Source organism: Trachymyrmex cornetzi, unplaced genomic scaffold, assembly GCF_001594075.2.
Source record: "Trachymyrmex cornetzi isolate Tcor2-1 unplaced genomic scaffold, Tcor1.1 scaffold131, whole genome shotgun sequence".
NCBI lineage: Eukaryota > Metazoa > Arthropoda > Insecta > Hymenoptera > Formicidae > Trachymyrmex > Trachymyrmex cornetzi.
Window position 1 is genome coordinate 1,520,840 of NW_017295884.1, and position 21,992 is coordinate 1,542,831.

Here is a 21,992-nt window from a genome sequence, read left to right on the forward strand (position 1 = left end):
ATATATATATATATATATATATATATATATATATTCTATGTAACCTCCCTGGTGGAGGCTCATCGCCGCCGCAAAATTCTCTGGAATCTCGATAAGTAACAATTAATCAAGCATAGCGCATTTCACCCTGTTCCTCTCTTACGAAGGTGAGCCGAGACGGCAAGTCTGATTGAATCACCATGATTCCCTCGTTGCGTATCACGCGTTGCGTAACCACCCGATTCCATCCCGCTCATCCACCCCTCATGGGTTCTCTCATTTCATCCCTACCCTGAGAATCCTAGTCGACGACGCCTCGGGAAAACGAATCCTTTGAAGTCCCCCGTAATCGAAGAAGTAATTTCAGCGCGACCCTCGCTGGCAATCGTTTTTCCCAGGATCGCGCATCTACCCTACGAAACGTTATTATCGGGAGCGCTCCGTCCTTGATAAAGACAATTAGCAGTATAATTCACGCAACTTTGTGAGTGAATTAAATAGAAAAAAAATGATAAAAAATACGGATTTGTATATACATTTAATAACAATTTATGTATTTATATTTAAAATATATAATTTATTACCTATTAGTTTTTTCTAAAAGTTTTAAAAGAATTATTATAAATGTGTATATATATTCCTACACTAGAAAAAGAGTCTGCAGATTGTATCGGCTATTATAATTTTAGTTGAAATAATCAGAATTCTGTTTGATATGATTAGAATCTTCTGGTTCGGTCATTTTTAACGATAAATTTTTTTCAGTGTAATTATATTACTTTTGATAACTTCTGATTTTTGTGAATATTATAAAGCATTTATATAGATAAAGGAATCTTAGTACAAAGAAGAAAATTAATATAAAATATATTTTCGTACCAAATAAAGTTTATTTCATATTAATGAACGTATGTGTAGCGATTTTAATCGTAAAAGAGGAAAGAGAATCACAAAATTCTTCGAAATTGTCATGTTGTCCCACAATTTCCATGATCTTCAAGGATAAATTTTAGAGTAAATTTTAAGAGAAGATTCTCTCTGTGTAGGAAGTTACTTGTTGTAATTTCTAAAGACCTCTTAACATAAGTTGCAATCGTACAACGTAATTCGCAAACGCAGCAGCCAATCAGAAGAGGTCAATACTAAAGTAACCCATTGACGCTTCTAATTAATTATCGTGTTTGCGAACTACATTTTATAATCGCGACTTATGTAGAGAAGCCTTTAGAAATTACGCAACTAACTTCTTATCAGATAGCAAACCAATCAAAATGATAACAAATAATGTAAGCTTGCTGAATTTGTTACCTGACTGTGTTTAACACAGTTTTGTCTTCATTTAAAGTAATCCTTAATTAAGACATAATATTGAGCCAATTCTACTTAAATAAAAGTGGACATATTCTTATATATCAATGCCATTTACCCTTTCCTTCTCTGATCTCCTCTATCTTCTCATATCGCGAACTCGCTGTTAAAATTAACATCGACATTTTCTCCGACGGAACCTAAATTCAATTTTACTTTACAAATCTAATTTAAGCAAAGTGAAACTCGTACTGTACGTGGCGAAACTTAGTTAACATTAAACTTCGCACACATATTGGATTCAAAATACGATTCCTACCAAATTCAATCTGGAATAGCAAGTACAAATCTTAACTATAGGAGAATAAAATCAAATTCGCGGCACGTAAACCGAAGTTGAGCGTAGATGCCACTTCGTAAAGTAAACGATCTCAAAAGGAAAGGCTTTCCCTTTCTTGCCACAAGAGACTGAGAATTACGCTTATTTCCGAGATCAACAAAACAAAATTTTAATACGTAATTGTAAATAAATGCAAAGTCCACGAATGAATATGCGAATAAAAACAAATGTTACCCTGACGAAGGCGATGCCCTCGGAAGCAATTTGAATATTCCGGACTCAGGGATAGCAGTGAAAAATTCTTACCCACGATTTCACAGTAAAATATGCATTTTTCCTAAAAAAAAAAGAAAAAACTCCACGAGACAAAATTCAACTCGTTGCAACGCTTAGCAAAAAAAATTCCACTACTTGGAGCGAGTTAAAAACTCGTAAGTGTGATGGGGTAGTCGGTTCGAAAATTGCCGAAATTAATTAACGAGCGGCAGGAAAGGGAGTATCAGTTTGTACGCCCAGAGCTAATAGACAGCTACTGAGAGGTCTCGTCTTTTTGTTATAGGTGTGAGGGCGGCTGGCTTCAACTCGAGGGCAGTGCTCGCGTTTGCGGTCGGAACCAACGCTTCGACCGACCAGTCGTTCTCTTCTCGGACAAGCCGGTCGCGACTCTACATATGCAGTGAGTACAGCACTTTCATCGCTTAATTTCCATCAGTGAATGGTTTTTGTATTGCCACTTTGTTAAGTTAAAACCAATTCTCCACTCGAGCGAACCGCCCCAAATTATCATTAATTACTCTTTGCATTATAAAATATCTCATCACGAAAATTGTCTGCTTTACATATAAAATTCGAAACATCAAAGCATTTATTGTGGCACTTTAATGTTTCAAGTAACATCATAAACAGACTAACTTTAAATAAATGATCTGTTTGCGCCGAGAAGGTCCGTGAAGATTATTTTCGTTTATCTTCCTGGAGTTGTGTACAAATATTTTTGGAAACCTTTTTCTCTTTAATTTCTGGAAATATAAGATTTTAGAATGATCGAGTGGATACGTATCTATCCTCATTCTCAGAGAAAGATTTTGCCGATTCCTATTTTATAGAGAACAATTATATCTTGTCTTATAAATGAATAGTGAGTGCGTAAAGTCGATTTAATGTCACTGCGAATTTTATATATACATATAAAAGTAACGAATAATCGAGAACGGAAGACGAGAACGGACAACGGAAGAATAGATAGAATTCCAACGGCATTACGAAATAGGAACACGTTCTGAGTTAAGTGCTTCTTGCTACCTTAAGTCGTTGTTATTTGAGTTACTTGAACAAGTAACGCTCATATATCGAATTTTACTCATAAATACCATTAGACAGTGATATCCGAAGGATTGAATTCGCGCCCTCGAATCTCCGTATCCTTGCAAAAGTTTCTCGCTCTGCAAGTATCGTAATAAATCAGACTGATTTCGATAACTTGGAGAAGAAGCAAAGCTCGGAACGAAACGGTGGTAGAGTATTTACACGATTCGCACCTTATAAGAAGCGATTTCCATTATCAAGTAGCCTTCTCTCGCTTCATCCGCCGTTTGTACTTGAACATCAGCTCCTGAGAAGAGTTTAATTTAAATGCAAATTGATTTACCTTTGATAAAGTGAAATGAGGTTTCCTCTGTTTACTGCAAAGGCGAGAATTATTTTTTAAATTAACTTTCTTGACAATGGCGCCCACCATGTAACCGTATTTAATTACGTTGAAACTACTGTAGAGAAGTAATAATATGAAATTAATAAGCTATTCATGATCAATGTGCCCTGGAACGTTACGAGCGTCAATAGAAATGGAATGCAAATTAATTATCACGTTTGATGAAACGTGTTACAGCGATTTATTTATTTAATAGATGTAATCTTGTGAAAGATGTCAACATTTTATGATATTGTACGTTTGCAACGTCGTAATTTAGAATTAATTTCTACATCAATTATTACGTTTTCTCATATTTATCGTGCTGATAATCAAATACAATTGAAATCATAGTAACTGGCAATTAATGCGAACGATCCGTAAAATTTTCATCCGTTTCGCAGTCGAGGTGAATTATTATGGCGGTCGTCTGAGAGAAAAATCTGAATAATTGATTGGTACATATTGTTGGGCCTCACGGGAGTCGGTAAATGGTGGAAAAGTTGCAAATTCGTCCGTAGGTAAATTCCCACGTGGCTCTCCACGCGGTGCCTCCATTATTTATGTTTCTTAATTGGCGCGTCCAGAAAAAGCAAATTTTCTGTCCGACAACGAGAAGCTTCGTTACGGACTGTTCATTAAATATTTATGGCGAAATCAGCGTCTGCGATATCAGCGCGTCGTCAACTAAAGTCTGTGTATACATAAAACATCAGCAGTTTGCTACGCAACTCGTTTCTTTGATCGCGGCTCAAGATTCCAAAGGTGTTTCCGCGACAGTTTTGATGATCCACTCAAACCTCTAAAGAGTCTACGTAAACATTCAAATTTGCAACTATCAAGCGAAACTCATATTTATTAAGCATATACAATCCTTTGAAATTTGCAGTTAATTTTGAATATTTTCACTATCTACCGAACACAAATTGAAAATCGAGAGTTTCGCAAGAGTAACGTGGCGTAAAATTTAATTCTACTAGCCCAATTCCTGGAAGTAATTTCATCGTCCAATATAATGTTCAATAAATTTGTGGAAATCGCACTTGATTTTTATCGCAAATTGTTTCCATAAATTATACGCGAACAAAGCAACCGTACGTAAGATAATAATTGTATCAAATAGCATCAAAGTAAAATTCGATAAGTGTAAAATTAATCGAACTTGCGCGCTAACGTAATCCAAAGTAAAATATTTTGCAAAGAGAAGTAATTCTTTTTTAACTAGCAAGAAGAATATTTTGAAAGAACATTTTTAGTCTTCTTTTTACGTATACTTTAATATCCAATTAATAAAGTTTTAATTTGTTAGACAATTGATAATAATTATAATTCTGATAGCCTTGAGCATTACATGAGAAAATATGATTGTTTATATGAAATTTGTTAACAATAGAAGAATAAGAGACTTTGGAAGAAGTCACCATTAAAAGTATTTCTGACCCGGAAATGTCTCTCGCGTTATTACTCGGCACTTTCTCAGCGAAAACTCCGAAACGCGGTTTGGTCGGTATGAAATTTATATAAGTTGGGAAGTTGAGTGTAATGTGGCAAACCCGTCGCACGCGACTGGCATAAATGTGTCAGGAATGATTTATGGCGTTTAACTTCCACTCTCGTCCACGGCAACTTCTTATATGAAAATATCTAGGAAACAAATGACAACCTATGGGTCGTGATGCGCAAAATTTACTTCAATAGGAAATTGAACTGGATATACTTATACGCTCATCGAGAAAAGAGAGAAACGTTAGAATAACAATTTGTCGAATAGGTATAAAATTTACTTTTATTATCACAGATTTTCTTTTTTTTAAGAAAATGAAGAATTATAACAGTCGAAATTTCAAAATTATCTTGCAAATGAATGAAAAAGAAACGAGGAAAAACGAAGTTTACACGGACGAGTAAACGTAGGTGGTGATATAAAATTGCGCGACAAATTTTTCATGAATTTCTGGCTAAAAATTTCCTAGTGTCGCTTAATTGGTTAAATTAAAAAGCCGCGATGAAAATTCCGTCGGGTGGAATCTCAAAAGTACGCAATATACGCGAAACGTCGCATAATATTTTTCAGCGTCGCCTGTAAAGTAACGACACGTATCCAGTCGAATTCGAGGCAATAATCGGATTCCCATGAAATTTCAACGCGCTCATTTCCATAACTACGTCCTTTTATGTCACCGTGAAACATTGAAATGGACTGAATTATTCAACCGATAATACGTGGCTCATACGTGGAATACGGACGGAAACTTTGTCTGTTATGTTTCAACATATTGCATAATGCACTTTAAACTACAGCCATTGTCCACGCAGGATATAAACCGTAAAAGGTCAATATACGATCTCGGTTTATCACGAAACGGGAGTGCTTTCGAGAAGTACGAGAGATACTCGTTTGCCTCGCTTATATTTTTCTTCTACCAATATGTCAGATTTATTTGAAAATCTCTTTTTTTTCAGGAATGAAATATCAAACAAAAATATCGAAATATGCAATAAAAATATCGAATAAAGTAACTATCCACATTTGAACAGTTACAGTACAGGTTAAACTCAGTTTATCATGTATCACTAAAAAAATTTTTTTTTAAGAAACCGGTTACAAATTTACGTTATTGCTCGCTTTTTTTGTTGTCCATTATTAATTTCGATTTGTATAATCAACTTTGCGTGGGAATTTTCATAAACTATTTGCACATTGCTTTAATGTTTCAAAAATTTTTTTTTAATAATTTTGTGTTCTATCTAACACATTATACTATAAAATATCTTTGTAAATAAAAATGTAACAAAAGTAAAAGTATTTAACACAAAAAATATTTGTTAATTTTGTAATGGTATATTTTTTAAGTAATTTGTCCTACCGAAAAATTTTCTAACAAAATTATTTTCAAATCAGTATCAAGCTAAATTTTTTGATACTTCAGCAAAATCGTTTTCTCCATGTGCGTTTTCTATCTATATATTCGATTACACCTTGTGTTTGCCGGTTAATGTTAAGCTGTGATATAGGGTGTATCTGAAATAACGTCCATTAATCATACAGTGCTATTCCTAATAAAAAAACTAAGTCGAAAAGTCCTCTACCATTTTCAAAATAGTTAACAAGATATTAATTTCTAAAAATTGCCGAATAACCGGATAAAACTGATGTATAATGCCCATTTCTATCAACGTAGATTAACTTTAATCTCGGTTCAACTTACTCTTCATCTTTTTCTAATCTTTAGAACTAGAAAAAGACGAAGAATAAGTTGAACCGAGATTAAAGTTAATCTACATTGGTGGAAACGGACATAAGACAATTTTAAGATATCTTTCTGTGTTCCTTGTAAAATATTTTGAATATGTTTTTTAAAGAACCCTTAAAGATATATTAATATTGTTTTGTACGTCGATTTTAGACATTTTGATCATTGGATGATTAAAAAAAAATATCGTAAAAATTGCAAAATGGTAGAGGACTTTTCGACTCCATTTTTTTATTAGGAATAGCACTATATGTATTATATAATTAATGGGCGTTATTTCAGATACTCTGTATACATTACACACTTGTTATATTATTAATTGAAATTTTAAACAGTATTATTTAGATCTGGCATTTGATCGAAATATATCTACCGCAGATATTTTAGCGAAGTATACCTATCGTACGCATCTAATAATTTGCAGCTGCACATCATAAGTGCAATTAGTCAATATTGCTAATTTTCTCGTCGTACATTACTACAATTGAATTATAATTTGCAACCTTCGCACGCGCACACAGAATCGATGGATCCATTAACGTCGATATGATCGAGAGAAAGAGAGGAGAAAGAGAGAGAAAGAGAGAGTTCGCGAGTTCGCGGTATTATTTTAAAATGCCAGATATGGAAATTAAACTAGAGGAGTAAAATTCCCGCCATGGTCATTTATCTTCTATTTGTGCGTCCTGTATAATGAATCTGCAGAATTTGCTATCGAGGATTTGACAATTTCGCAAAACAACCAGTCCATAGGAGTAACAATGCTGCACAGTCGCATGTGGAAAAGTCGAAATAAATTAAGCGAGGACGACGTAGTTCCGATGTGATTATCACTGAATTTTGAATGATTCTTGTCTCTATAGCGTAACAAATTTAGACCACTAATCTGACATACTACATTTTGAAAGCGCACGTTTGCATCCTTCCTGCATTCTTTCTCTAACTCTCTTTCTCTTTGAACTATCTCTGACGAAAATTTATAATCAGCTTTACCGTCGCGAAAATGCTAAACTATAAAGCCGCGTCCTAGTTTACTTCGACTACTATTAAACCGAATAAACGTTTTCGCTTTAGTCAAATTTTGGTTTATTATACAGCTTCAACGATGTAGAAAAGCTTTTCGTCGGAATTTAATGTATATCTCTCAATTATGTGTTGACGAGGACAGGCGATAACGACGCTATTATAATTAAAAGTGTTTGCGATTTATCTTTGCGATCTACATAGAAAGTTTAAGGCGCAGCGTTCGTGCAAGCGTTCTGACAATCTGCATAATTAAATGTTTTGGATGTTCTTCGCTTATGCCAAAGCACCAATCTTTTCTTTCACAGCTTTCAATTTACATGCAAATTAATTCACTTTTGATGGAGATGCCTTTACTCGTGACGAAATTAGTTTATTGAATTAGTAGCTCTAATTTTTGCCATTATCCGTTTCAGGCTTGTCGCCGTTCGCGACATCATACAGTCACGCCAAAACGTATTTGATGTCCAATCACGTAACCGCAGGTTAATTTAGTTGGACGGCCATCAAGCGCCAAAGGACAGGCACTCTTTTTCGGGTTGACGGCATTTCCGACGGCTTAAGTCCTGCCATCCTAATTTTCGGTTCGTTTCACGCTGTCACGGCAGTCACCTCAAACTTTCGCGAAACTTAGCTGGTCGCAATAAAATCGATATCGCGACAAAAGGGGACGACCTCTGGCAACGGCATGCCTTATGCGATCCATTAGGCGAATGAAAAGACAGGAAAGGCTTTGCCACCCACCTTTTTTTTTATAGTCCGCCATTATTCGCCGATCTCTTTCGCTCTCTATAATATATATCTATAATATAAAGAGCGTCTTCGTAGAAAAATGTCCCTGAGCGAAGAAATGGAGTTCGTGTGTTTATTTCAAAGTAGCTTCCTTAGTGTGCAGTTTCACGAGGGAGAACAATACGGTCCTATCGAAATATCATTTTCGCGAAAAGAATAATATCCGATAGATTGGAGCTTTATCCGTCGGGAAAAGCGCTTTTCTTTTAGGTACCATCGGCCGAATTGCTTTTAGTATACTACGAACGGAGCAGAAATGTCAGACGGCAGGAGATCTCCAATTTCTCTTGGACGGTAAATCACGATTATATGTCCCGTGAAAAATATATTCCTTTGTTTTCCAGGAGTTGTTTCTGAAAATTTCATTATTGGAAAAATTGTCTCATCATATTATTAAATATTGAGTTCAATGCGGACAATATTAGGATTGTCTTACAATAGAGAAAAGCGTTGGCAAGTAGCCACGAATAGAAATCTAGTAGAAACTTCATACACACATCAAAGTATCATCACCGGAAAAAATGCTGCCTAAAAAGACAAAAGTAAAGAGCTTTCTTATCTTTTTAAGAACAAATGAGACAGTCTGCCCTAAATTGTTCAATTCTACAGTTAAATTTGTTATTTAATTAAATTAACATATGTACATATCAAATCTTGTACTAAAAGTATTTGTTTGTTATTTTTATTCTGCTGCTATTTTGTCGCGACATCAAATTCAGGATATCAAATTTATTTACGTATATACAAATCATTTATAAATATAATAATTTTTATTTTTATAGATATTTATTTTTATTTCTTTAATTTTATTATTGATTACAGTTATATGTTAACTGAAAATTTGAATCAGGCTGAAGAATATCTTTTATTTCCCGATTTGCTCGATGATTGTTATTTACAGTAAATAAAACTGATAGAAATTGATTTACTATTATTAATAGAAATTTAATAGTTGCTAAATTAATATTAGGAACTAGTAGAATCAAGTTACTTTTTCTAAATATATAATTACATAAGGGATGTTTAAATGATGCAGATGATTGTCACAAAAACCACTTTACAGTCAATGCAAGAAATTGGAATAGCGACGAACTTCTCTATCAGTTAAAAAATCAGAAAGACAGATCGTGTGTGGAACCCCTGTAGAGAGAGCCTATCATGTCTTAGCTGCGGGTGAAACAAAAAAGATGGGAAGAAAGGGACGTCTTCCATATCCGTCGAACTGTGCTTTCGATTTTGCGCGAAAGCCCACTCTTCCTCTTTATACCCTTGTCAGACTGCAACCTTGATTGAATGGATGCGGGCTCGTGCCACGTCTGCATCTCCGAATTGCTGAACCTGTCGCGAGCGAAGCTGAAACAATCCTATAGAATCTATTATAGATAATGGAAATAAAAAAAGAGTTAAAGAGAGAGAGAGAGAGAGGAGAGAGAAAAAAGAGAAATAAATTGTAACAATTCGCGATATTACAGTTACCATAAAATCTGGCTTACTAAGCACAGGTCGCAATAGCTCCAATTTCATAGACGTATGATATTTTAGTTTATGTGCCCAACGTTGGCTTTGCAATACCATATCGAAGATATACGCTTCCATAAAAATAACATTCCCACAAGAGGCGATCATCTCCCATCGTTCAAGATACAAGATTCTATTTGCGACGAATGTGAGTTACCGCGCGAAGAATTGGACTGACGTAACCGATCCGGCTTAATCGCGAAGAAAAATTAGGTTCGTTATCCTTTCCCGGTGGGTATCGATTAGCAGATTAGTTTTATCGAGTGCCACGAGGTAGAGATACTTCGTAGCGTGTAGGAAGACGGAAAGAAAGAGCCTCGAATCTGATTCCGGCAATCTGTCTGCTTCGGAAGAGTTGGATCCGTCGCCCGTTTCTTTTCCTCGCGAGGCCGGGGATACATTTTTCGAGATAATTTCCCGTCAGAACTCCCCCGGGATAGCTGTGCGCGCTCATCGACCCCAGTGGGATGGGGCCAAGATAAGCCCGCACAATATCGGATTCGAATCCTACGTACGAGGCGTAGGATGAGAGCACCCTGGGGTACTTTCTGGATAGTCGAGTACAACGCGATGGTGCCGTATCCCACGCGGTCCACACGTACGCGATTTATTCGCTGGTGCAAGATGAATATTTTATTAACCCATTAGGATAAGTCGACAATTTATGTCGAACGGATTTTGTGCGATAAAAAAGGACTTAAGGAGACGCGCCAAGTCGTAGCCGAAGCTCGCTAATATTTTAGGCATCGCTCATTGATAAAGTTCTTTGTCAGCAGGACTAAGATAACATCTCGTTGTAATATCTCATCAGGTAAGCTTATAAGCTACACCCAGAGAAAAGTTTTTTGCATGGTAAAATAATTATGGTTAGGAGCTTATGCATTTTTAATTAATTATAATTATTTATTTTGCAATTATTTATTTATGTGGGGAAAACTAAAAGGAAGATTGGAACCCGAATTACTGAACACAAAGTTAGCTCCACGAAAATTAGCAACGCACAAACAGTAGTAGCTCAGCATCAAATTCTGTTAGATTATAGCTTTGACTGGGAAAATGTTCAAATACTCGACATAGAGAGCCTTTCTTGCATAAGAGACTTACATCTGAAATGATATATATAAAAAAACATATTAATGGAATTAACAAACAGACTGATACGGAGAAATTTCCAGAAATATGTATTTTTACCTTTTTTAAAGACTTCTTTTAATTCTTGACATTAAAATTGCTGGCAGCGCCATTCAGATTGGTATAAATGGGTCGAATTTGTCAGAGTACTCAGCATTATAATTGTAACTTTCAAAATTGAAACATCTAATTATCCAGTTCCTGTACTATTGGTTGAAATATTGTTAACACAGGTAAATAATTCTAAATTAAGGTTTTAATAAATAACTTCTTTTAATAAATAACTTCTTTGACTTGACATTTGTTAATTTTAATGTAACAGAATTTGGAAATTTGTGTACAATTTTTCATTTCGCCGATTATTACGTACTTGAAGGATTCTATGTGGCTTCTCGAAGGCCTCTGATATAGACGAATATTAGTTACCGAAGAATTAATTTTGTACATACATGAAATTGTTAACAGCACAATCTAAATTAGTGTTGGTTCGAAATACATTAGAATGAATTGTATTTAATAGCGGCTTTAGAATTTTTATTATTTAATTTAATTTTGCGTTTGTATCTCGCCTTACTTGAACTGAAAATGATCTAATTTAAGACCGAAACATCTTTTTGTATTCTTTTTATAATATATTATTTTTTTTTGCCTCTGACAACTGGCGTAGTGGTTTATTGCCTCTTATTTGAATTTTGTTTTTAATATCAACTACACTGAGAAAAAGATGCTGGGTGTGTGTTGATTCAATTAAAGTCTATATTACGGGCTGTCACTAACATAAGTGATTAATTCATGTATATATTTTATTGACATAAAGACTTGATTATTGAAATAATAATTTATGCCTTTATATCAATAAAAATATACATGAATTAATCACTTATATTAGTGACAGCCCATAATATAGACTTTAATTGAATCAACAGCATTTTCTTCTCAGTGCACGTTTTGACCTAATTTTGTTATTTATTTTGCAATCATATATCACAATTATATGTTACAATTATATCTCACTAATATTAAAAACTTCTCTCAATTAAAAAAAAAAATTGGTAATCTCTGTTTCATATCTATAGCGTGTTTTATATCTATATTTATGTCATACAAATGTTAGATATAAAAAGAAATTCTTTCTTTGAAAATTTAATTTTTATTTTAAATATTATAAATTTATTTACATACATAAAGTAAACAATTTTTTTCAAATAAAAAACATTCTTCTTTCATCTCAATAAGACGCATCGCAACAACAAGGGATTGAATGCAAGGCTTTGCTACGATGAAACGTCTACATTAGGCAGGTAGTGTTAGTCAACACCTCATTATGAAAATTATTCGTGCTGTTCCGTAACAGACGTCGCATTTCCGATTTCAAGATAGAAGAACGGAAGGCGGAAGAGAATTGCGCGCCCGCGGACGAGATGAAGTGAATGTGAAGTACGCAAATTACAGGACTATAGCGATTAATGTTAACGACACGCATTAGCAGTCTTGCTACGGATACTGGCAGGCCCAATGCACTGGCTTTTGCCGAGAACAATCTGCTGACCTTAATCGCGCGGAACTGTTAAGTGCCTTTATACATCAAACCTGTCGCGCGCAAAATATTCTCAATTTGTTGCGAACTAAAGTGTTAATTCAATTGAATAATTATTTCATGGAAAGAGTGATCTTGCTGAAGTATCTAAAAATTTAACTAAATATAGATCTGAAAATAATTATTGTACTATCAAAATAATTACGCTCAAACTGGTTGCTACAAGAATGTCAAAACTTTTTGCGGCTTATCATGCTTAAGATTTTTACGTAATTATTTTAATGGCTCATGAAAATTAATTTTAATTCTTTATTTAGCTAAATTTTTGAATACTTTAGTAAAATTGTTTTTCCTGTGTTCTAAAAAGAATATCATGCTGTGCTTCAGAAATAGTTTTACATATACCTCAATTTTTTGTTGTAGGGATTCATTTTTATATCTATGTAATAAGTACGATATTCAGCATTATATTATTGTTATATAAATTGCAAATGTTCTCCCATTTTCATTTGTCTGTAATTCTTTTCGCTCTTATCCTATAATTTTATTTATAATTTATAATAAGAAGAAGATTTTAATTTATAATAAGAATTGCATAAGAGGATCTTTCATAGTTCTTTCGCTAAAAAGTAAACATCGTTTCAAAATTTTGGATAATTAAAAAGATATGTTATATTATAAGCATTATTTATTTCTGTAATAGAATTACATGAGATATCGTTACAGAGTTTAATAATTGTATTGTTACGCGTGCAATAAATTGTTTAATTGGTTACTCGTGAAGAAGCATAACGACTAATACAATGCGGCGAAATATTTTCCTGAACGTTAAGCAAAGCGTCACGCATATTACTACCAATGACATGGCCACTTCGCTTCGAAAGTGATTAATTGCGTCGCCAGCATATTTCCGAAGGTACAGGACCGCCCTTTCGCGTGGATCGTTGCCCTCGGTGTAACGCCGTACGTAATTGCGCATCATCGAATTAGCCGGTCCTGCCGGTCGACCGTGCAGATAATTCCAGTAGATAAGAATCGAATTTCGTATACACGCCATTCTCAAATGGCCGACCTGGTGCACCGATGCATCGATAAGAGTCAAATTCTGCGTGAACAAATCCCCGGCGTTGTGCCCCGCTTATCGATCATTACGGCTAAATGGCTAATTGTTTGTTAAATGAGACTTACTGTGGCTTAGGCGATATCTCATTCGCACGTGATTTGACTCGATATCGTGCCTCCTAGCCGTTCATGTCCAAAATGACGTATTCTATCATATTATCGCGTTGCGGTTTTCACTAAAACAACAATTTTTCAGAAGTGTTTCAAAATTTAGTTAGACATAGATTTGAAAATAATTTTGTTATACCATCAAAATAATTATGCAGATAATTCAAGAACGATGAGTAATGCTGCAAAAAGTTTGGATATTCTAGCAATTCGTTTCAGCATTTTACATATCTAATTATTTTGATGATCCATCAGAATTATTTTCAGATATGTAGCTAATGCTTAAATTCTAAACAGAATCGTAAGGCTCATAACATATTCTTGTAAGACTTGTAAGAATTTTTAAGTGCCTATACCTTTATACAATACAAATATTTTTACAGACAGCTTCTTACTAGCCATAAAATTTACAATAAATCGTAGATATTTATATCGTACATCTTACGACACATACGCATAAAATTAGAATACTGTAGTCATAAATTCTTGCAAGTTTTACGAGAACACATTACGAGAACACGTTACACGAATCTTACGATTCTGTTTAGAAAAAATAGCCCATAAACTTTTAAATATAACGTATGCGTTATTTATTTATCTGAGCTAATGTAAAAGTTAAAATAAAACGCCTGCTGGTATAATTTAGTCATTAAAATAGTTTATTCGAAAATCAACTACTCGATAGTGTTTATACCTATCGCTAAAATACCGTTTAAACTTAGGGATCACCTAAGCCTAAAAGAGCAAGAAGGGCTTACCTTGTCGAAAACGAGATTTTTCGTGAAGAGGAACAATGGTCATTTATCACGCGTAATCTCTCACCTTGCGAATTAAAAGCGAATCAACCTCTGTGGCGGCCTTTGTCGCCCGCCAAATGCAAATCAGCCGAATTTTACCCAGAGGCAAGATAAACCCGACGCAGTAACGATCGCAGAGAACACAGGACGACGAGTAGAGAAGGTATAAATTTATAAAATGTTCGATCAGGAGACTTGTGTTTCTGACGAAACTGGGCGAGTTTGCCTCGATAGCAATCGATAGCGGTAAAATGCAAGGCAGAAAATTGCATCGCGGTACGCGGGCCACGTCGTTCCCTCACTCCTCGTAGATACAACGGGAAAGTTGAAATTTCCGAAAGCGAATGTCAGTTAAACTAACGAACAAACCTGGGGCTAAAAACAGAGCGCGAAAAATAGTCACGAAAATGACATAACGCGCGCGGTGCGACGTTGTAATTTCAGCAAATATTAATCCGCAGACGTCACTTTTCGTGTTGTAATTAACTCTTCGGTGAATTTGCCATCGAACTGCAAGTCACGTAAGTGTCCGCAGGGAATAATTCGTGTATTTATTGATATAATTGTAATTTTTTCCGAAAATCTAATAATACTCGTACAAGTGAGTATGATATTAACTTTGACAGCAACACTCCTTTGATCCTCTTATCCGGAAACTAATTTTCTCTTTGACACGCGGCGTTGCTTAAACACATTATTCGCCTTTGACCTTTCGCCTTTCGGCCTCCCCTTTTCATGATGTTTCAGTTCTGTGTACACAAGACTGTGACGATTACCATTTTCAAACGTTTAGTCGCTTTTGCTCTCCTTCGTCCACCGACCCAATTTCACCCTGACGAGTTTCTTTGCCTTTTCTTTTCCCCCTTCCGTTTAATTAAGCTACGGGCATTAAGCAGTAGAAAGTTCCTATTTGTTATTCATTTTAACCGGAAACCTGCGCTTGTCTCGGTGTGGCTTTGCAAAAACTATCTGACAGTTGGGAGCTAACTCCGTTTTACCTATTGCTGTAGTTTCACGTAATATAGAACAAATACCATATTGCCCTTTACGAAAAGAAATTAATTAAGATCTACATCTTAAAAAAACATTTAATTAAAATATGTATATACACAGCGTGGCGTACGAAATGTTATATTATTTAATCCAATTTTCAAGCTTGGTAATCAATTTTATACACTGAAAAGAAAAAACCTCTTTAGCTATAACTTTAATAAATATTTTTTTTTAATAGTACGAATATTTACTGAATGTAAACATTTATTTTTTTAATACAAAAATCATTAATTTGATTTAATTATTATTTTTTTGTTTAGTAAATATTTATTAACCGTAAGTAAATGTTAGTGTTATTTAAACAAATATTTATTGAGTTTAATACATTTTTCTCAGTGTACCAATTCTGTACACTAATTTTGTTAAAATGTGTTATATTTAAACCAAGTGATATGACATTCCGTGCGTCACTCTGTGTATTAATACTTCAACAGATTATGTTGGGAATAAATACAGTTTACACTCATTACATAATTTTGTCGAGATGTTTGTCGAGAAACTTCGACAAATAATTACTGCTTATTATTACGTCAACGCTTGTAAAATTTACCAATCTCTTTACACACGCAGAAAAAGGTCATCACACACATTATCGATCTCAAAAATAAGAGGATTCAATTAATTAACTATATATTTTAACTTTCAACGTGTATGCATATAATTTATGTCTGCAATACGCAATGCTACTTAAAAACATACTATGAATTATGTTAATTTTTTAGATTTTCCAATTAACAGTGTAACGTTAAATGAAGCAATAATAGACATGTAGCAAATACATACGTATAAAATGCGAAAGAGTATTATTGTGAATCAGCAAAAGCTTTACGATTGTTAATCCTTTACAATCGGATGTCGTATCACAAATTATACGCACGTACTATATCCGGAATTAATCCTCTTTGTGCGTATGCAAGTGGCAGGCAGGGAACAGGGAATTGTCCGCGTCGTTAAAAACTTCGACAAATCTCCGGGATCGAAAACAGCGTAAAGGCAAAGCCCGTAATTAACGTGTTACAGTCACGCACTTTCGACATTAATCGCATGGCCGAATTGGATTTACGAGTCGCAAGAGCGATTTTCGACATTCACCTGTCGACCATGTTTCAAGCTACATTCTCGTGCTCTCCAGCATCCGCACTTGACACATAATCATGTCTCGCGCCGAGTTATCGGCGTTAACTACCCACAAGGCCCAGCCTAGCGTACTTGTTAATCGTGCGGCTTTCTAGGCAACGCCGATGTCGGGATTCGGATTAACGTGCCTCGCGGTAAACTTCATCAGTGTCACTCGCGACGTCGAGTTCCAACCCGCACGTTTGCTCGGCAGATATTTGATCTCTGCGCGGGATCGAGTCCGTTCACGCCGGCGGCAGTACAGGCCACGATCCGCTTCTCTCGATACGCTGCATGCTGAACTAATAAACGTGACATCAATACCTGGGATGTGTGTACATACCTGCATACCTGCGCATTGCCACGCACAAATGAGCGAACTCCCAAAACTTCCCGGAGTGATTTGGTTTTCACCGATATCGTCACAACGACACTCATCCGCGAAACGTATACATATTCATACCGTATAATATATACCGATAGTATAGTTACGTGTCGTATGCACTGAAAAGCGATCGAAATGCTGAGACAAATTTCTAATGTTCGTGCTACTTTACGATCGCGACTGATGGAAGGAACCACGGAAGGCTATCGAGCGTAGAATTTGCAATTTTCTGCCTCTCTCGGTCGAGATCTTTCAGGTATTTTTGGAAACGGTGTATTCGCTGACGAAGCCTCGAGGTATATTTGGTCGCAGTATGAAACCAATATGTGTTCGAGCAGAGTCGGAAAACGAATACGATAAAAACGAATAGTCAGTAATTTCGCTGTGAATTCGGATAGTATCCACCACCTGAACTTCTTGATTTTAAAATTTACTTTTTTATTATATTTTTAGATATGTTTAATATTTTTTTATTTAAAAGATATATATATATATATATGTACAAACATAAGTTTCCTTGTTTTGTTTTTTTAAAGTATCTCTTAAGCCTATTCTACAATGTGCTTTTTGTTTTCTGTTTTCTGTTTTCTGTTTTTTGTTATTTTTTACATCTTGTCTTTTGCTTCTTATCCGATTTTTTGTTTTATGTCGCCCGAGATAAAAGTTAACTAACTTTGGAAAAAAACAGGAAACACATAGCAGAAAATGCAATTGTTGATAAAATAGTTGCAAAAGAGGAAAAAAGCAAGAGATAAAAAACAAGAAACAGGAAACAAAGAGCATATTATATAATAGGCTTAATAGTGTCCAAAGACAGTTTTGGAACTATGAGGTTTTTTTTTAATATTTTCTCTGTACGATTACTTTTTGCAATGTATGTACCACTAGATCTCATAGAGTTGAAATAATTCTCTAAAAATATACAAAAGATATGTGATATTTTATTATATACTTTTTGGAACTATCAGAACGCAAACGAATACGATAAAAACGAATAGTCGATAATCTCATTGCGGATTTGGCAGATTTGGATGATATTCAGAGTAAAGGACTGCGCACAATCAAAGGAATAGGGAACAGAAACAGAAAATAACAGATTTCAACTTACCAGAAACCGCCTAAATATACTGCTTCTGATATATTGAAATCTATTATTCCCTATGCCTTTGATTGTGCGCAGCCTCTGATTTATAAATTTATTTCTTGATTACATTTTTAGAGATATAGGTGTAATACTTCTTTTAATTAAAAAAAAATATATGCGCAAGCATTCTTTGTCTTGTCTTTAAAATATCTCTAAAAATGTGCAGAAGAACATAAAATTTTTGAAATTATTAGGACGCAAACGAATTTGAATTTCAGTGTAGAACTGATGGATTTGCTGACGGAAGCTTCTACCTCACTCACCGCGCAGTAAACAGACATTAATTGGTATCATCGTCGCGTTGTCGTGTTAAGAAGCGAGCCGGATCTGCTCCCGGTAACTTGGGCTTAAGGCGGTCCGAAACCGCCGGAAATCCGTTTTCAGTCCCAGAGCGAAACCGCACACTGTTCTCAAGACGCCACCACCGGGCGAGCCGGGATACGGTCTGGTGGATCACGACTTTACGCCAGTTCCTAGCACCCTGTAAACACTTAAGCTTCTCGCTACAGCCACCAGCCGCAAACTTGCATCTTGAATAAATATGACTGCGTCTTACGTTTCCTATATAAGTGCAATTCCCCTTTAGGCAGAATACCCTAAACTTGACCGCGTACTCGTTACTTTTTAGTGCGGCAACACACAATGGTAATGGCATAATTATTTTCAAGACGCTCCATTGTGAGCAGGAAAAGCTTTCAGGATATGTTGTTATAACAATAAGAGAATAAATTTCTTTAAAATAGCAGTATTACGCATCGTGGTAATTATTTTACAGCATATAAAACGACTTCATTTTTAATTGAAACACAGCAGTAACGGAGAACGGGAAAATATACATCAATAAAATACAAATAGGAAAAGATAGTATTCGATAATTGTGAATTTTACAAGATAATTGCGACAAACGATATTAAGCTCTGCGTCAAAGAAGAGATAAAGGAAACTCGCGCTTGGAAAAAAATGCTCTGCGATTGTAGCTACGCGTAAAGAGTTTGCGATAATTGATGCAGATATTAATAGAACTATTAGTATCTGAAAAGATACACATAAAATTACAAACGAATGCGCTCAATTTACAAACGGACACTGAATTTTTTCATCATGGATACACATCAATTCTTGATCGGTTTAACAATTAGCATTTTTTAAAAAGATGTTATATATTTTGTTAATCAGATTATTGCGGGTATGTTTGTCAAACTGACTTTATTTTTGTATTTATTTTATTTTAACTCAATGTTATATTGACCTACACAGTATAAGTTTATAATTTTAAACGTTACGTAAACACGGACGAAAACACACGTCTAATCGACAAATTTTATATAATTTGTATTCTTGTGCGTAACAGTATGGAGGTGCAAGTTATTAGTACAACCGGTGAGTTTTTTAAATGGAATGAATATAAAAAGCAGTTTTGTTAATATAGAATGGGATTTTGTATTTAGATCTTACAAATCCTGACGTGTTAAGAAGAGCCGTTCACATGTTCAAATGGAGAATTACTCTGGGTTGACTAATTACGCGCGCGCCTATATTTCTTGATTACATTTTTAGAAATATAAGTGTAATACTTCTTTTAATTAAAAAAAAATATGCGCAAGAGAGCATTCTTTGTCTTGTCTTTAAAATATCTCTAAAAATGTGCAGAAGGACATAAAATTTTTGAAATTATTAGGACGCAAACGAATTTGAATTTCAGTGTAGAACTGATGAATTTGCTGACGGAAGCAATTCAGAATAATTGCATTTAAATTTTTGGATTACACTAGTTTACAAAAAATTTTTTTTTCAATTACTTTGGACCGGACTACATGTCTCTTATAGATTTTTAAATGCTAAAGACGATGCCACAAACGAAAAAATTCTAGCACATCAGATTTTCAAGATAATTGAGGTTTAATACTTAAAAAAATGGCTTTTTTGCGATATTTGACATTTTTTAATAAAGAAGGGTTAATGTTATCTTGAAATTTTGATCAGAAATCATGAATATATTGTTCATCCTCTATAAAATACATTTTTTTTTTATTTAATTACCTTATTTTTTCGCCATGAATGATTGAAGATAAGAGCTATTTCGAATATGAGACGTGGCAGCGTCATACGCGCATGCGGTAATGCTAAAATCATTTTAAAACAACACAACGCACATACACACACACATAGAGAGAGAGAGAGAGGGGGGGGGGAGGGGGAGAGAAAAAGAAAGAAAGGGGAGGGGAGAAAGAGGGGAAAGAGAGAGAGAGTTGTTTTATGAAAGATATGTAGTTGCATATTACTAATTGTATTTTTTTTAAGCAACGATGTATTTTTATTACACCAGTGGATTAGTCTCATAATGCTGTGCATAAAAGTATTAAGGTACAATTATCAAAATGTGACCCTAAGAAATTAATCCGCATACACATATGACACTGCCGGAGTTACCATATTCAAAATAGCTCCTACCTTTAATCGTTCATAACATGGCTAAAAAGTAAGATATTGAAATAAAAAAAAATGCATTTTATAGGGGATGCACAATACATTTATGACTCCTGATCGAAATTTCAAAATGACGTTAACCTTCTTTATTAAAAAATGTCAAATATCGCAAAAAAGCTATTTTTTAAGTATTAAACCTCAATTATCAATGTTATACCATGAAGACGACTGAAAAAAGCAGCCGAAACGTCGGAATTATATGTACAGGAGAAGAATAAAGAAGAATTATCACGTACATTATTAACAACTGTGCTCTTAGTTGCCTATTGATCTTGTAATATTATTAATAGAACGATTCCGCTTTGTTGACCATCGCTTGTTTCTACTCCTGACAATACAACGGCCCGTTTGTCTCGCTCGTCACTTGTTCTCGTAGGCTTTATCACTCGCGTTTTACCCGTGCTTTATTATAGCGACTATCACGCGCGCGATCGTAACGTCCGAGCGCCGATTCACACTCAATGACGAGTGTGTGCATCGATTCGCCGATTTGAAAGCAACCGATTTATTGTCCTCTGCACTGACCCGTGCATTAGAGCCAATTCCATTGGACGAATCGAGGCTTTTCGCACCCGTTCGGCGTCAAAGCCATTCCCAGCTCCGTTCAACCGCATTGTTAACTAACGATGTGCGCTTTATGCGCATTGGAAACAATGTAAACACGTTATACTACTCGTCGGAGCGAACAAATGGAAGCGCCCCCTTTCTGTCCGGCGATCGGATCCATCGTCCAGTCACGTAAAACACGTTGCGTCAGATTTTAGTCGCGAGTTTACGTTCCGTGTTCGCATGGTTTAAGATCGATTCGTATTATATCTGATGCTGACAATTTATGTCCAAACCGACTGACATATCCACCGCAATATAATAAAAAATACACATTTTTTATTTTTAACTCTAGAACGCTGTTGAGATACGTAAATTTTACGCAAAAATCGTTGACCGCTATAAATTAGTGATCAGCTTTAGTATGAGTTTTAGCTTCAGTGAACAGCTTTAGTGATCATTAGGAGATCCAATTTACTATGCTAAAAGCCAAGGAATAGAAAGTTACTTTTTAAAAGTAACAAGTTACCGTTACTAGTTACCGATTTTTAAAAGTAATTCGTTACAGTTACCGTTGCTTGAGAAAGTAACTTTTCGTTACTTTTCCGTTACTTTTTTTTAAATCGACGACCAACAATCACAGCGGACGGGCCTAGAGGCTT

The 21,992-nt window shown here is 35.0% G+C and overlaps 1 protein-coding gene across 4 annotated transcripts in view; it reads left to right on the top strand.

Annotated features, from left to right (window-relative positions):
• The window catches only part of LOC108770740 (uncharacterized), a 310,951-nt gene that overhangs the window by 167,973 nt on the left and 120,986 nt on the right, over positions 1 to 21,992 (top strand). For all 4 annotated transcript variants that reach the window (XM_018522448.1, XM_018522447.1, XM_018522446.1 and 1 more), the window contains one exon: positions 2,187 to 2,303. In XM_018522448.1, coding sequence (XP_018377950.1) covers positions 2,187 to 2,303 — 117 coding nt within the window. The remainder of the gene's footprint in view (positions 1 to 2,186; positions 2,304 to 21,992) is intronic.